The sequence below is a fragment of the Suillus subalutaceus genome (assembly GCF_016647625.1).
Source record: "Suillus subalutaceus strain FC151 chromosome Unknown DFJ58scaffold_161, whole genome shotgun sequence".
Taxonomy (NCBI): Eukaryota; Fungi; Basidiomycota; class Agaricomycetes; order Boletales; family Suillaceae; genus Suillus; species Suillus subalutaceus.
The window spans coordinates 1-16,787 of NW_024540410.1; the positions used below are offsets into that span (position 1 = coordinate 1).

The 16,787-nt window shown below is 48.9% G+C and overlaps 6 protein-coding genes across 6 annotated transcripts; 4 read left to right on the top strand and 2 right to left on the bottom strand.

The window, feature by feature from the left end:
• Positions 1-1,095: 1,095 nt before the first annotated feature.
• DFJ58DRAFT_846138 (vacuolar protein 14 C-terminal Fig4p binding-domain-containing protein) lies at positions 1,096-3,160 on the top strand (the record flags this gene model as incomplete). The annotated part of the gene is made up of 10 exons (XM_041393251.1): positions 1,096-1,158; positions 1,184-1,351; positions 1,508-1,716; positions 1,755-1,854; positions 1,904-2,024; positions 2,132-2,156; positions 2,317-2,367; positions 2,466-2,773; positions 2,856-2,978; positions 3,027-3,160. 10 exons carry the CDS (start codon positions 1,096-1,098, stop codon positions 3,158-3,160), a joined length of 1,302 nt encoding a protein of 433 aa, XP_041238004.1.
• A 3,002-nt stretch (positions 3,161-6,162) lies between these two features.
• Positions 6,163-7,519, top strand: DFJ58DRAFT_814530 (kinase-like domain-containing protein). The gene is made up of 7 exons (XM_041391656.1): positions 6,163-6,332; positions 6,389-6,558; positions 6,687-6,795; positions 6,973-7,117; positions 7,169-7,230; positions 7,305-7,364; positions 7,419-7,519. Exons 1-7 carry the CDS (start codon positions 6,167-6,169, stop codon positions 7,484-7,486), a joined length of 780 nt encoding a protein of 259 aa, XP_041238005.1. The 5' UTR covers positions 6,163-6,166; the 3' UTR covers positions 7,487-7,519.
• A 3,744-nt stretch (positions 7,520-11,263) lies between these two features.
• DFJ58DRAFT_861752 (uncharacterized protein) lies at positions 11,264-12,649 on the bottom strand (the record flags this gene model as incomplete). Its single annotated transcript, XM_041394043.1, has 7 exons — positions 11,264-11,409; positions 11,463-11,489; positions 11,531-11,612; positions 11,663-11,821; positions 11,885-11,956; positions 12,017-12,075; positions 12,277-12,649. The coding sequence occupies 7 exons, from the start codon at positions 12,647-12,649 to the stop codon at positions 11,264-11,266; spliced, it is 918 nt and encodes a 305-aa protein (XP_041238006.1).
• Positions 12,650-13,527: 878 nt separating this feature from the next.
• On the bottom strand, positions 13,528-14,397 carry DFJ58DRAFT_733923 (uncharacterized protein; the record flags this gene model as incomplete). Its single annotated transcript, XM_041386372.1, has 3 exons — positions 13,528-13,738; positions 13,869-14,257; positions 14,317-14,397. The coding sequence occupies 3 exons, from the start codon at positions 14,395-14,397 to the stop codon at positions 13,528-13,530; spliced, it is 681 nt and encodes a 226-aa protein (XP_041238007.1).
• A 236-nt stretch (positions 14,398-14,633) lies between these two features.
• Positions 14,634-15,073, top strand: DFJ58DRAFT_733924 (uncharacterized protein; the record flags this gene model as incomplete). The annotated part of the gene is made up of 2 exons (XM_041386373.1): positions 14,634-14,989; positions 15,037-15,073. The coding sequence occupies 2 exons, from the start codon at positions 14,634-14,636 to the stop codon at positions 15,071-15,073; spliced, it is 393 nt and encodes a 130-aa protein (XP_041238008.1).
• Positions 15,074-15,436: 363 nt separating this feature from the next.
• DFJ58DRAFT_668491 (uncharacterized protein) lies at positions 15,437-16,255 on the top strand (the record flags this gene model as incomplete). The annotated part of the gene is made up of 1 exon (XM_041382703.1): positions 15,437-16,255. One exon carries the CDS (start codon positions 15,437-15,439, stop codon positions 16,253-16,255), a length of 819 nt encoding a protein of 272 aa, XP_041238009.1.
• Positions 16,256-16,787: the final 532 nt, after the last annotated feature.

The following is a 16,787-nucleotide window of genomic DNA, read 5'->3' on the forward strand; positions in this document are numbered from 1 at the left end:
CTCGTCGTTACCGTGTGCTATATAACTATCGTTCATCCCTAGGGAAACGCACGGGTACGGGTAACACCGCGGTTCTATGCTGACGGGTTTGGAGGGTACGGGTACGGAGTAGGATAGTCGTACCCTTGAGCATACCGTGGCCATTCACCGCGGGTTGACGGTGTTTGGGCGGGTATAATATACCAAATCGGGAACCAGGCGCGCGACAGCCATTGAACACCGTGTTTGATTCTCTGTTTTTCCTTCCTCTGAGAGCTTGAGGATCACAAGTGAATGCTATACTGATTTCTGTCATGTCTTTTGTACCCCCGTGAATCATTCTAGCAATTTATTGAGCTGACACTTCGTTGCAGAGAAGCTCGAGTCACTACCATAAAGCCAAGGCAAAAACTCGAGACCAGTAAGTCCACTGAGTCGTCTCCCCATGAAAACTAAGCTCACAAAGAAGGCATCTGATGCTTCGTCTACCCAGTCACACTCATCATCTAAGTCTATCTCGTCGTCCATCTCCGAGAAGGCCAGGTCACTCAAAAAGGCTGTTGCAAAGGGTGCTAAGGCTCTGGCCCGCCCCTTGAAGAAGGTCAAGCAGTCATTTGTGTCTCGGTCTTCTCGATCGAGCCCCACAGACACCGTTGATCTTACGCGATCAAGTACTGATTCACTTGCCACTGACGATAACAAAGGATGACTTTGGTGACTACTCACTTGGTTCCATGTCTCGTACTACTGAAACTCATCGATTACCAACTGTGAAAACCAAGGACCCACTCGCATGGTGGCAAAACAACTGCCGTGCTTATCCAATGCTGCATCGGATGGCACTCGACTATCTCTCTGTCCCAGGTATGTCTCCTTCGAATCCTCTTTCAATCAATCAATACTTATTATCTTGCTCAGCAACATCAACTGCGGTTGAACGTGTCTTCTCGCAGGGCCGGCAGCTCCTTCATTTTACTCGCAACCGACTCGCACCATCAACAATTCGTGCCTTTCTCTGCCTCCAGAGATGCCTCTTCTCCCGAGTCCGTGGGTGATAACCGGCCATCGTCTTCATCCGATAAAACCACCATGACGCAGCGTCCTCGCTCAGGGACAATGCAAACTACTGTCATGGAATCTTCGAGCAGGCCTCGATCTCGCACGTCATCAAATAGTGTAGTGGGTGCTCCGCCACCTCCGCCAGCTCCAGCTCCAGCTCCAACGCCTCCTTCACCCCCGTGCAGGAGGAGGCCAGTTTAATTATCAGGCGACAGTTAATGAGTTGACGATACAGTTTTTGAGCCAGCATGAGCAGATTAGGGTTGCTGCACTGAAGTGGCGCATAATGCTGCACCAGAAAGCACTGAAGCAGGTGTGCTGGAATCCGTCTGGAGTATGCGCAAACTGATGAGATTGTCAGATTCTTGCGATGGATGATGGTACTTTCCCGGCGTTGCGTCAGATTCGTCCGAAGAGGTACTCAGATGTGCATTGACCTTGCATCATGCGACTCATATTTTCGTTGCAGCTCCCCGCGCAAACATTGTCCTCCTCAGAAGAGAGCTACTTCAAGGATTTCATGATGGACCTTTTCGAACTCTTCAGCACAGATAGGAAGCTTCTTGAGGCCTGCGGCAGTCCTATCATCCACCAGTCGTGTCTCAGTCTCAATACGGAGAGGATATATGAGACATTTGCAGAAATTTTGGAGAAAGAAGAGGTTGCTCGTCTTTTGTGGTCCCTAATGCAATGTTACCCTGACTGCTATTATACAGGATCTGGAGTTTGCAAGCGAACGTGCAGATGCTGAATATGATCCTGATCACTTTGCCTGAACAGTTCCGAAAACGGCTGAAGGGCCTTGAGACAGGGTTGGTTGAGCGCATTCTCGTTTGATTCTTGACTTGACTGATGACACGTGCAGCAAGATGGTCAGGCGCTGTTCACCACGCTTTACAGGTCATGGTGTCATAATGCGATTGCAGTGTTTTCGTTGTGCATGCTTGCGCAGGATTACGAGCATGCATCAAATTTACTATCTATCTGTAAGTTTGTCTCACATGGCGTGTTTGATCGTTGCTAACAATGTTACGCCGGCGCTGATTTGGAGATCACCGTTCCACTGCTGATCCAAGTCGACAAATTAGTGCAGCTGATCAAATCTCCCGTATTCACTTGTGAGTTATCTATTAATGAGATGAATCAGAGGTTGATGATATTCCGGAAGACCTACACCTTCAACTCCTCGAGCCTGAGCGTTTACCCCTACTTGTTCAAGTGTCTATATGGGTTGCTCATGCTACTCCCCCAATCCACCTCTTTCGTCTCACTCCATAGCCGTCTCAACGGAGTCAACTCTGCCGGCTTCCTCCACATTGCCCCAAAAGCGTGAGTTGACCCACTCTCATTTCAATCATGTGCTATTGTTAACCATACGAGGACACCCAACCCTATCGCCTCAACGCTCTGAGCTCGGCCGCGGTGAGACAAAATGGCAAGAACTTCTCGATCATTTCGCTCGCTACAAAGCAAGCACGAGAAAGCGCGACTTGGGATCTCGGGAATACTTTATCTCAGGATGATATCACCATCACACTGCTCTCGCTACTTGCGTCTGGTGACCTCCCAGTGCTGCCGATTATCCCGCCAAAGCCCACACTGAGTCCGCTCAATCCAAAGGCGAGGCAGAATGGGCTGATGGCAGGCATGTTGCAGGGTGTGATGACACCGGGGGGTAATGCAACAGAGGACGAGGCGGACTCTGGGCTTACCTGTGGTGGGACCCAGGAAGGGGGTGATTAGGTTTGGTTTCGATTGGTTCGGTTTGCAGCGGACTTACAGTGCATACTTGCATGCACATGATACTCTAATGATAGAAAACGATTTGACTCAGAGTTTCGCATACCGAGATGTCAGCATGTGCATTGCAGCTTCAGAGTTGGCAGTGAACAAAGGCTCTTTCAAGAGTTTTCCTTGGACCCTTGCGCGGTCTTACTCGCGTAAGGGAGTTATTAATCTGGGATAAAGTGATTGTCCATACCCGCTAGCTGGAAGGAATGAGGTTATGATGCTGAAAGTCGGACTAACGGCAGCGAATCTTTACCTTGAGAAGGATGGCAACGATGATTCCTGTCCGATTCTTTCCCAGCCGGCAAAAATCGAGTCGAAACTAGCGAGATGAAAAGAAGTATGAACGAACCCCCACGGGTGCAGTGAAAGATGAAGGGAGGGTTTGGTTTGTCCGGGACATGGCACATAATATTATGGTATCAATGCGGGCCCGCCGTGTTCTAGTATTAGAGGACCATGAAAGCCTGCCGGTCTCGAAAAATGGCTGCAGAAACCGTACAGTATCATGGAGTGAATATATATGTACGTCAGTGTCACGGTTGTCGAAGAAAAATAAACCTATCATGTGGTGATCAGCACCGCGCAGCTTCAAATTGACTTCAAATTGTTAGACTAGATCATATCATGAGCTGGACTTATAGCCGGACGCTACACAGGCCGCGCTTCTACTATAGCACCCTGCCAACCCAACGCCCGGCCAGTCTGTACGCCGCTCTACCGCAGCCCTCAAAGCTCCTTCTCAGTTCCCGATTCTGTTGCCCCAGTTGTCCCTCTTCGCCTTTCTATTGCCCTCAACTTTTCCACGAGTCTGTTTGCCCGTTCTGTTGCCATTCTCTGTTGCCGTTCTGTTGCCCCCAACATTTCACCGGCACGTTTGCCGCATCTGTAACCGTGGGAGTCGGGGATCCGATCAGAGTCCATCGTAGTCAGACCTGGATATAGAAGGAACCTGGAGGACAGTCGTTCCTTCTTGATTATGGATCCTAACTAAGTATCAATTATCATTCCTTGTTACACAGCTGAAAATACCGAAGATGAGTCTCGCACCGCGATATCGTTCGCATGCATCATTGAGTCATGCATCGTCACGGGCCATGATCGGTTCACTTTAGATTGAACAGGTGGTCGTAGGTATAAAGGTCAGCACCTTCGTCCCCCTTTCCCAGCGAATTACTACCGCAAACTCACTCTTTTATCATGGCCAACATCATCGATTCTCAGTGTGTCTTGGTCGTTGGATCCGCTGCAGAAATAGGTCGTACTCTTGCCCTGCTAACCGTCAATATTGTCTGCAGTCGCTGCAAGGAAAGGCTCGATGAACTGGTTGCCTTACACATTGCTACCGGACGACTCAAGAGCGTTACTCTTGACGTTCTTTCAGAGCGCAGCGTTCTCAAGTCTTCCATCGAAGATATCGTCAACACTTACCCAGATGTATGTGCCCCTAGCACTATCCCATGCAAATCGGCACTGACCGGCTGTCTAGGTTCTTGTTCTCGAATGGCATTCAACGGGCCTTCGACTTCACTAAGCCAGAAGCCGTTTATCCCGAATGTAGGTCTCCTGCTGTCACGGTGCATCTATGATTACTCATGGCGTTCTCATCTCGGTCAGCTCTCAAGTGTGAACTCGCCACCAACCACACCTCAATTGTCAGGATGATCACCTTCCTCCCTCATCTTATCGAGCTTGGGGTATGAGTATTTTAACCCTTGTGCAGAAGCAAGGCTGTCTGACGTTCTTTTACACAGTTTATTCAGGGCTGTCCGTCGTTCCTGCCGCTGAAATCACTGCTGTGCGACAAAATCTACCAACTTGAGCATCTCACTCGCTGGTCAGCTCAACGAGAAGAACGATCACGTGGTTGAGATTATTCCTCCGTGAGTAACACTACTTGTTTCGTTGTTGTTGAACTCATTGCCATGTGAAGACTCGGTCGAGTCGGATTTTCATGACTGTAAGTTCCCTTCCAATTTTCCGTATCTACTGTCTCTTGAATCGCTTTGGTATGCAATCCATGCCATTACTTCATTCATGCTCATGGGTACACAGGCCCTCTCTCGCTCGACCTGCCAATACTCTCTACCGACACAGCCTCACAGCAACGCTCAAGACAGTGATCCATACTTCAAGCGCTCAAAACGACCCATCAGATGTTCTCCCGCCACCTCAATGCTCGCATGCTAGAATACACACACAACGAGCTCGGGTGGGGTGTCTTTACGCTCAAGTACAGGGTCGACGGCTGCTCGATAACCTCCTTGACCCTGATTCTCTAGAGAAGTACAAGCGGTTCTTCGCACATCTGCGGGCGATGAAGCATGTAGGAGGCGCGTGGCCGGATGAGGATTGCAGATGCTGGAGGAGTCGGATGAGGGTTCGAAGGTGAGTTGATCATGCTGTCTTGTCCTAGTACGTGATGCGGTGCTGACGCGCAATGCAGGACTGGAGTATAATTAGCACCAGATCCGGATCACGACGTCAGAAATAATCTATTTTATTCACCAGATGCAGGCGTACACACAGCTCGAAGTCATCGAATGCTCGTGGAAGGCTCTTATGGAATTCTTTGCGAGACGGGACGGTGATCTCGACGCTATGATCAACATACATCGACCGTATCTTGATTGTACGGTCAAGAAGGTGTTGCTAATCAGCACCAAGGCAGGGAGAGAGGTAAGCTTGACTCGCAGGCAAGTTTGACGCGCGCTTATTCTTATTGTCATGCCAGGAGAACCTGTTGACCCAAGTTCGGGAGGTATTCCCGACCATCCTTCAGTTCCACAAGGCAATTGTTGGCGTTTCTTTATCCTCCCTCGTCCACACGTCGATACTACAATGGATAAACTGGGCGCATGATAGACCCTTTTTACCACTGATAGAATACCCCAGTTCGTCGCCTACTCAGATCTTCCGCACATCAAGAACAAGATTGTGGCATGCACTCAGACCCGCAGAGTCGCTACCACAGCTGTAGCAAAACGCGTCGCAGATGAGATGGACGGTCTGTTTGTTTTACTGCTCGTTCTGATCTCACTTCGAGCTCACTTCATCACCTAGTCCAACTCGGCCAACAAGTCAATCCGCGTCAAATTGACTATGAAGGTCTGGAGTGAGCTGGAGAACCTTCTGCTTGAAACTGGTCGTGGGCGGCCATGGTTAGAGACTTTGGATGAGGGTGCATGGCGCACACGGGGGACACTTCGTCGCAGACCGAGAGAGGGGAGGGCGACTGGTATACGTGTGTATTGGATGACATAATTGTTGCGGGGCGGATGCCGGATAACGCACTTATATCTTTCGTCTGAATCGGAAACGTCTTTGAGAACTCAATTGGATGGTACAAGTGACCGCGCCAACTTTCCCGCCGACCCTCGTCGATCTCAGCAGAAATGCCTCTGTCATATCATCATCCTCCGAAACTGACCTCCCGTCTGATTTACCAACATCTCCCCGTCCACGACCAGCACGCACTTTCTCTTCCCACGTTCGCAAAGCCCACAGTCCAGAACCGCTACTCCCTCCAGACCTCCAAATTATCTCACTCGTGAACTCGGAGTATCCAGCCACACACAACCAGATCCTGCACATGCCCAACAGCAGACTAAGGAGAGGAGCAAGAGTAGGAAGAGATCACGAGAGGCAAGTAGGGCGAGGAGTGCGAATGGCAGACTGGGGGCGCAAGAATTTTCCTTTGGAGAAACTCTTGGAGAAGGATCTTACTCGACAGTGTGTCCATCGCTTATAGCCCACAACCGCCTACTCATGCCACCTCAGGTAATGCGTGCACAATATATCCGAACAGGACAAGAGTACGCTATCAAGATCCTCGACAAGAGAACCATCTAATTTGAAAGGACAAGATGCTCGTCGCCCTCGCAGAGAAGAACGTCCTCGTCAAACTGGGTGCCGGTCACCCCGGTATCATGCACCTACACTGGATCTTTCAGGACGAGTGGAGCCTATGTCAGTACCACCTTCCTCTCTCTATGCTGTGTGTGTGCATCCGATCCCGGTTATTGCCCGGCTATTCTTCTTTGGCGGACAGTGCTTCACACTGCCACGCATCCTTTAGTGATCAAGTGCATGGACCATGCATATATCCGCTTTTCTCATGAACCCCTGTCGTTAATGTCCCACCAGTCTTCGTCCTTGACCTGGCGCCCAATGGGGAGATGCAATCTCGTATATCATGCCTTGGCTCCCTAAGCCTCGCCTCTTCCAGATATTACGCAGCACAGATCGTTGACGCACTAGAGTATATGCATGGGAAAGACGTCACACATAGGTGCGTTACTCCATCACCTTTCCCGGAGGCCAATCGCTGACGTCACTGCAGAGACCTCAAACCCGAAAACCTCCTTCTAGATAGCCAGTTTCGAATAAAGATTACTGATTTTGGTACCGGAAAGATATGAGAGAACGGAGGTAAGCTAATTCCTTCCGTGTATACGCCTTTCTCACAAGTCCCGAAGCGGAGCGAGGCAACACATTTGTGGGCACTGCGCAATATGTCGCGCCAGAGTTAGAGACAAGTAAGAGGTGCGTATGTCCTTAAAAAACACGCGCAAATATCTTGGCTCCTCGAGTGTCATTCCATCCCCTTTCTTCGTCCCTGGCATCAGGAACGCCTGAGCATAACTCATCAAGGTACTGATCCCACTTACAGCTCGGATCTCTGGGCACTCGGCTGTATAATCTACCAAATGATTTCCGGCCGATTTGCATTCCAAAGCCTCAGCGAATACCTCACCTGGCAAAAGATCAAGTCCCTCGACTACACCATCCCAGACGGATTTGACGAAGATGCCAAGGACCTCGTACGGTGTCTCTTCGTACGTGATCCGACACAACGGCTCGGCGCCGGCGGTCCAGACTCTGCTCACTCATACGCGGCACTCCGTGCACATCCGTTTTTCGCGTCTGTATCGTGGGAGACACTGTGGACTGACCCTGCACCTCCCTTGGAGGCAGGGCTGGTGAAGAAGGAGGTGCCTGTAGCGGATGAGGTGGAGGGGGGCAGTGGGATGATATGGGGGAGATGTGGGATCGGTTAGTGGGTTGGAATGCTGACGTGGGTAGTGGGAGTGGGGCGGGCGAGGTAGCTGGGGATGGTGTGAGATGGGCAGAGGACGGTGAGAGGACGATGTTGCATTCATTCAAGCCACGGCGTGCAGGTGGTAGGTATGCGGAAGAGGGTCCAATGGGAGAGACGCCAGATTATCTTGTGTGGCAATCAAGGACAACTTGTGAGGGGAGGGCGATGCCGGGCCTGGAAGAAGATCTAGAGGAGACACAGACGGTCGTTGGCGAGCAGTGCCAGGATTTATTGGAGAACAACGTAGTACCCAAGAGGCCGATCGAGGTGCTCGTGGGTAAGAAGAATCTCGAAGTGAGGCCCATTGCCGTGAACAAGGCCTGTAAACGCGGTCTTAGACATATGCGCAGCCTGACGATTCATACAAGGGTGAGATCGTTAAGCGTATATTATACCAGAATCCTGGAGTCGAGTTCATCTTTTGCGCTGGCGACGACAAGGTCTGTTCTCCCCCTACAACTCACTCGCTCACTCACTCACTCAGCTTTAGAATCAACCATGAAGTCATGTTGTCCCAATTTTTTGGTTCAGCATGCGCAAGAGTTTGTCATCACCTATCCTCGTGGATATCATGCTGGCTTCAACTTAGGTTTCAACTGCACTGAAAGTGTCAATTTTGCGCTGGAAAGCTGGATAGAGTTTGGACGCAGGGCCAAGGCATGCCAGTGCGTTTCTGATAGGTTAATGTCTCGCTGCTGTACGATAGGGAAACCGAGCGCTTGAACCCTCCAGTGCCTGAGCCCGAAAAACGACAGCCTTCATCGAAGCGCAAAGCTCTTGAAGGCCTGGAGTCTCAACCAAACGATGCACTATGCCCCATATTTCCGGCTTCATTGTCTCCTTTGCCTCAACTGCCGTTCTGCTCGTCTGTCAGGAATTTTCCGTTTGAAGTTTCCTCCCATTCACGCCCACTCTCCGTTTTCTCCTACTACTCGTTCATCATCGGTAATCTGCCTAAATGGAAGGACGAACGATTCCCTCCACCTAGAGTTTCACAGTCCCGGGTGGGTAATGACACATTTACCGGATTTCTCTTTCTTACATTCATCTTCAGTGTGACAAAGTCGGCTTGACCAGTAGGCTTCGCACTGGGTGCAGGGAAAGGGTTCGCAATCCATACCCTGTTATGGGCGGGCCGGAGAAGGGGCTTGAACGACAAGTTGAATTGTAATGCTTGTGGTCTACCATGCCCGCATCATATCTATGACTTGGCTATCCGCTTCGTCTTTCCATGCGATCTACGCCCAGCTGCCTCTCAACCCAGAAGTCTATGCACGGTTTGTGATTCAGGGATGAAGCGAGCATTCCCCAAATCACGGAACTCCCTTCCAACTTTCGGATTCTCGTTACCTATCGTCCGCTTGCCGATATTGAAAAGGAGTTCGGTGCTGATCTCTTGCAGACCTCGCTGCGAAATCCGACGGACTCTTCGTTACCACCCATCACATTCGCAGTATGTGGAAAACGGTACTTTCTACTCCTACATAGCTATAGCTATATCCGAGGATCCGGAAGAGGACAAGTCACCTTCGCCCGCACTGTTGAAGCATCGCGTCCGTGAGCCCGTTTTTTACTCTCCTCCCGCAGAGTATCCCCCAGTCCAACCGCGAGCTCGTCCATCAGTAGTGCAGCCACCTCTGCGGCGCCCATTAATCTCAGCTCCATCCGATACGTGATTTTTTTTATAGTACGTATCACTTGCCCATCAGATTCGCAGATCCACTCGTTTCTATTGACCACATCCACCAATCAGTCGCTGCATTGATATGCCATATCCACTTAGGCACAAGTTGATCGCTCGGAGCTCTCGTGTCGAATACATCCAATGTTTATACCTTGAAGAAAATCCTGGCTATCGAGTGCATTCAGCAGCTGGTCGTGTAAACATGATAGCGCACGTCAATGAGATCATCTAGTATGGCGAGCAGACTTGACAATTAGCGCTGGAGGAAATCGACACACGATCACGTGAACTTACGATTTCACTCTCGCTCAAGGCGGAAAATGGTCATGGCAAGGGGGACCGTTTTACCCTTTGCCATGGCGAAGCTGCCGGAGAGCTGGGTGAGCTTCAGTCAACCTCGCCTCTCCCAAACCTACCATAAACTTTACATCTCCAAGTCGTACATCGATTCCCTCGACGTTCGTACTCTCGATGACCTAAACCCGTGGTCAGGAAATGAATTTCGACCCTGCGTTCAATGCCATGAAGAGTACAAGGCTGACCTAGCACGCCGGGCTCAGCAATCGCAGAGGTTCGGACCACTTCGAGGGCTGGAACTTTTCACTGGTTTGACTTGATTTCTTTGCTCTGTAACTGAATTTAATGTGTACTTGAAGGTGCGGGTGGCCTTGGAACGGGATTGGATATGTCTGGCTTCGTGGAGACTAGATATGCAGTTGAGTTTTCTCCAAGGGCAGCGAGGACTTACAAGTCAGTGTGCGTTTCATTCACGGGTTCTTTATGTTGCACTCTCTTTTATCCACGTTGTAGGAATACTGAATCAACCTGTCATGTCTGTCACTGCCTCTTGTGCTATCTTGTTTTCGCGTTCGCAGTTTTGTTTTGTCTACTCTCAGAATCTTCAGCAAATTCATTTATTGCTATGTGTAGTTCGCAACGTTATCCCCCAATACCTTCATCCTCTCGCTCCAACCGCCATGTCCGAAGTGGTTCAGCGAGCGAGGCCGTGTCATTGGCAGTAGATTGATTAACCATAAAGATGGAATAGTCTGCATACCTCACTTCATACTGTCGAATCACCGAGTTGTAATCAGTAATAGTAATGTGTCTCCGAGACGGAAGAACATAAATATTAAATATTGAAGCAGCGAGAAATACTAGTAGGATCGAAGCAGCGGGTCACTGTTGCAGTCAACGACCCTCCGAAAAATAAGTATCGTAGTGAGTGGCGAATCCTTGTCATGTCCAACATATAACACCGCAGAGAAAATTCGGAGATAGCGCGGCTACCCGTGAACATACCCGTATACCGTGCAAACGGGTACGGTATGACCACGGGTAGCACATCTCTACACCGTACCCGTACCCGCCATACCCGTGACCCCCATACCCGTGCTATACCCCGTACCCGTACCCGCCATACCCGTGACCCCCATACCCGTGCTATACCCTAGTGGTGAATTCCCTCTGCGATGGATGCCTTCGCTGGTGCATATCACTTGTCAGGCTGCTTGACGCATCTTGTAGCGGTTGCGGGTGCAAAAGCTGGATTAAGGTGCTGATCTTTCGCCGGAGAAACTGTTAGAGGACTTGACGAAATGGGTTGCAGATTCAAAGTGAGTAATGCTATCTATATATAAATATGGGTCCCATTAAGGGTGCTCTAAGCTTGCAATATACGTTGGGAATTTGTTGAGATGATCTGGCTCTTCTTTCTCTCCTTCGCCGTCCTTGGGGTCTCGGAATTCTTTAAATGTTTCGAAGACGTCGCTGTCATCCACCTCACCTATACCAGGGGCTGGTGAGATGGTGTTCAGCATCATCCACACTGATGCGCTTATGCACACCAACAAGGGCCACGAGAGGTAATAGACATGTCTAAATTTTCCGGTGTTCAGCTATGGTCTTTGATTGAATACTATAGTACACCCAGGCATTGCTAACAATCATGCTCGCTGGTGTCACCGACGCGCAAAACCCAGGTAAGCTTGCCCAAACACCCTAAGATCTGATGTGAGATGAAGTGGTAGGTGGAGCTGTAAAGGTCATACCAGGACCCAAGCAATGGGAGCCCTCCAGTTCAAACCGTGCCAAAACCCAGCAATCGTAAAAGACTGCTCGTTAAGGCACTGCACACCAATAGTCGCTTCCAGTCTGTGGGAGGAAGAGATGCGAGAGTTTGATACGGCGATGCCTTGAGAGGTGATAGTCTGCCTTAATGTGATAATCGTCGTTAGAGCATAAGGCTCTGAGACAGAGAGACGCGAACTTACAAACATGATCCCCGTCAGAGGTCCCAGGGAGACTGCATATCCAGAGATGGCGGATATGAAAGAGTTGGCGGTCTGATCAATTCAAGCTGATTACATCGTCAACATTTACTAATGCAGAGTGAGTAGACCTACGTTCATAATTTTCCAAGGGTTAAAGATGCGCTCAAACGCGAAAAGTCGAGGTGCGAGAACTTCAACTCAGAAAAGACATCTTCTGCATCTTTGGCTACAGCCGGTCCCAGAATCTCCGTCAACGATTGAGCTGGATGCTCGGAAAGATAACGCAAGACAGAAAGGAACAACGAATATCAATGTTGAGGGATGCATCGTTTGCTGCAATGACTGCTTCTGTCGCTCGAAGGATGTGAGGTAGGAAAGACTTCATCAATGACCTGAAAGGTCAGGTTTTATTAGCTCCAGGCGTCGTGCTCGATCCTGGACAGAGATACTCTTGAGCAGAAGGACGTGGACGATGAAAACAGCAAGTAGCGACGGCTGAGTGTCGCTCTTGAATGCTGAAAGATATGACAATCCTACATCCTTCAAGGTCGCGCGGAGGTCGAAGAAAGACAAGGACGCCGATGATTTGCCAAGGATAAAGCTGCGGGCTTGAAACACCCATGGATACGCTATAAACTGTAACATCCACCACAAGAAACACGACCGCATATGCACAAGGTGTTGATGGGCCTGGTGAAGTTGCTTCAGCGATACCTCTAATGGGCGTATTACAAAAGCGTTCGTTGTGTGGTATGATGGAGCCATGGAAGGGTGTACGCCGTACGGGTAGGAGGTCTGAGTTTCATGTACATGGCTTGACTCAGTCGTGCGCTGGGATGTATGCTCGAGGGATAATAGGATCGAAGGATATACTAGGGAGGGCGGTAGGGAGGTAGGGAGAGTTATACGAGTCTTTGGGGAGAGATGAATTGAATTAGCTATGCAAGGACTGGTAGATATCACTCACTGTACTCTCATCCCAAATCAGCATCCTACACCCTCTCTGCCCATCGGGTTTAGGAGACAGGTGTAGAGCGCATTACACGCAAACGTGAGCACCTCTTCAAAGGCTAGTGCCGAATGTATGCAAGGGTGTGAGCAGAGTACGTGAAGAGAGAGTAGATGAATATCTGCGGAGAGACACAACTAGGAATGGAATGGGAAGATACGAGCTCAGGTTTTAGAACAAGGAAAACTCATGAACATAGCCAGTATAAAAAGAAGATAGATGGAAACCCATGGTAACAAAATCCAGCGCTGACATGCTCCACCTTTCAACTTCGATTGAGTCCTGAAGAGTGAAAGGATGTGATGAGAATTACACACCATGAGCGCAGAGAATAAAAAAACTTCGGTCACAAAAAGTGAACAAGAGCAGCAATTGCCATGCATGCAATCACAATCCACCACGGGATCACCTTGTCATCCAACGTAAAAGAGGGGTTAGGGATATTGCTGAGTCATCTCCACTCAATCATCCGACAACGCCCGCAGTCAAACATAGAGGCCTTGCAAATGGTAAAGACTATGCTACCAACAGGACAGCTAATGGAGCCGCTAATATTGTTTCCGCGGAACATTTCAATCACAACATGGTACTGCCATATCTATCACACAATGAGAACAAATGGCGAGCACCCCCTTCATCCTGTCATGCTAGAAATCTTCAGCAAAAGACTGTGTCCATGGGGAGAACTGTCCATCGTCAAAAACGGAGAAGATTTTGATCCACGGGCATCAAAGTGGGACGTAGAAGCTGAAGAATTGGGAAGAACATTATAGTGGTACATGAGGAGTGGAACTGACCCAACCAAAGAGGCGAGTGAAAGACGGTTGATGAGGTACATGGAAGTGCTGTAATTTGAATAAAACTAATGCATGGACACTGAGGCCATCTGTGACTGAGTACTCCATAACAAGTTTGACAGACTACAGGAACGAAAAATCGACGTCAGGCTCCGATGGCTTAAAGGATGTGACTGACCTTGACAGAAAGGCGTCTATGAGAGCCTTTTCCTCAAACGAGATGGATTGCAACGCCTGATGATTGTGACCTACATGTTTGACAACCAGGATGTCACCATACCACGGAGTGAGTGCATCAGCGGAACAAGAAAGCGCGCGATTGACAGGCAGAGAAGGATTCCGATCAAAGAAAATGACGCTATACGCATCGCGAAAGATGCTATAACAGGAACCGGGGAAACCGCCAACAGATACTGCACGAGGATGCAAACCATGATACGACGAATAATGAGCACCGCCTATCCACATATGCGCGCGGATAACACCATCCACATCTTCAGGAACATACGTCAAGAGCGCTTCATCACATGAAGTACCATAAAACATGGCCCTATGATAAGTGCGACCCTGCTATGTTAAAAATAAGTTAAGACACGCGAGAACTGAGTAGGTGAAAAGGCAATTACGGGCTCGTTAGTGAACATGTGATTTTCTATATCGCATACGTCAACTGCAGTCGTCGACTTGCGTGCATAAATTGAAGGCATTCTGAATGGAAATGAACTGAAAAGCACAAAGAGCGTGACGTAAGAAATGCCTGTTTGATGACTAAGTAGTGCCCGAGCCCGTCACAAGGACAGCCGAAAAATGAACTCACTGCGGATATTTGTGAGACACCCGCTCGTTCGGAAGGAGGAAATGGCGGACAATACATACCAATGTGCATGTCAAAACGTATTTAAGACAGGTCGTGATTGGAACTGGGACTTTGCAAGCACACAAGATGAGCACACCAACAGATCAGCCCACCCAATCCACTGAGCGCATCGTGATGGGTTGCTTATTCACATTTTCTGAACCCAACGGACTCATTGAGATCCCACTCACGGACGCAGTCGACGGCTTTTTCAGCTTGACGAGAGCGAGCCGATACTTCAGGGATATCGCAGACATAGAACGGTACAGAATCAGAATTTCCAGTGAGGAATTCGACGAACCATCAATCATGCATGTCTTGTACGACAAAAAGTTGCACGGTACACCAAAATGCCCTTACCTCGTTATCAGAGTAACCTACGGAGGACAAACTGTAGACCTCAAAAGGAAGGATTATATGGCTGCCACTAAAGCCGTCGAGCAGTGAGTGACAACTTATGTCAGCCGGAACTAATGAAGAACATAAATAGGGTGTTACGCATGGTCGCACCTTACAAGGAGAAGTAAACCATTTGAGCGACAAGAGTGCCATAAAAAATAAGAATTAGCAAGCAGATATATTCATAGGGAAAACTTTGTAAATAAAAACCGGATAGAAATTGACTGAGGCTTTGTAGAACTTATCCTAACATATCTCGGCGTGACAAGCAAGGCGCAACAGTGACCCCACTACAAATATAAATATAGGAGAAAGACGAGGACACACCATTCATCTTGCGAAACCTTCAATCACCAAATTCCTTGCATAAAATCAAACCCTAGCCAAACAGAAACACAGACCAAGCCATGCAAAGAGATAATGGCGTCTTCGACGATCTCTGCCAAGAATTGAAAAGAATGGTACTGGAAGAACTATCACTCCCAGATTTGATGTCCTTCGCAAAGACTAGATCAGAAAACGAAGAGGGCGTCAGAGAATACATGGACCGGCGCCGGGAAGACTTACTGAAGGGATTTGTAAAAGATGTGAACGACTTTATCGACCTTTTAGAGCGGACCGGCACAATCATCTCGGGATCGAGCGCACTCCACCTCTTCCAGGCAAAATCTGCGGCGATTGCGTTGCGGGACATGGACATATATGGCACACATGAGTTTGAAGAAGAAGTATTGAAACATTTCAAGGAAAAAGAGGGATACGAAGTAACTCTGATCTCTGAACGGAAGACAGAATACTCCTCCACGATAAAGAAAGTCTACAAGATGCAAAAAGAGATGCAAAAAGTAGACTTGATAATCACCGAATGGGCAAGTGCCATTGTCCCAATCCTTCAGTATCACTCCACGGCAGTCATGAACTACATGACAGCACGCACCTTCGTCAGTCTCTACCCAAAGTGGACAAATGACATGAAGAGCCTGGTAAATCCGCGCATGTATCTGGGTGACACCGCGAACATTCGGACAGTGACGGCGCTGATGAAGTACGTCAGGCATGGATTTCGCGTCACTGCAGAACCATTCCAATTGGGAATACATGACTGTCTGAGGAGCGCATACTGCCCTAGCACCACCAGAAACACTCTGGATGACAACACACTACGCTGGGAATTCAGCAAGGTGAAGACGGTCGGGAACACGACGGTTGCTTGTAGTGATATGGCGATAGTGATATGGCGTTTGGGAGGAGATGACTGCGAGGAAGACGGAAATAATGATAGCGCTACATACATTGGAGTAGCTGCGTAAATAGCTGAAAGAGTATGCGATTCGGTTGGTATACACGCCTTCAACGTGCGAGGCTAATTAGTAAAGATATGAAAAAATTGCTGCAAGGGTCCTGGGTTGCTCGGAGGGCCGTGGGGAATCTTTCAAAAGTCAGTTGAGCTACTTACTTCGAGACATGATGACTAAAATGACTGTACCTGGCTTCCTCTGCCCAGAATTTCCATTCTCCAAGTCATCCTTTAAACGATGCGATGCTGGTCACGGTGCTGATCGTGGACACGGCAGCCGATTGATACTTACACGCAAGACTTGCCACCACTGTACTTGACAGGTACAGTCAGGATCTGACAGTCCCCTCGTCATCTGAATCTATCATGATGATAGGGCAGCATCAACTCGCAAGCGAACTTTCAAGCAATTCAAAATCTTATGATCGTGTTGTAAGTCTCCTTCATTAACTCTTCCTTAGCTTATTCACTTTTGTGTATTACCTAGCTACTCTGACGCTTCTCGCCAGATCTTACTCCCCATTCAACATCCACCAGTCAACCCA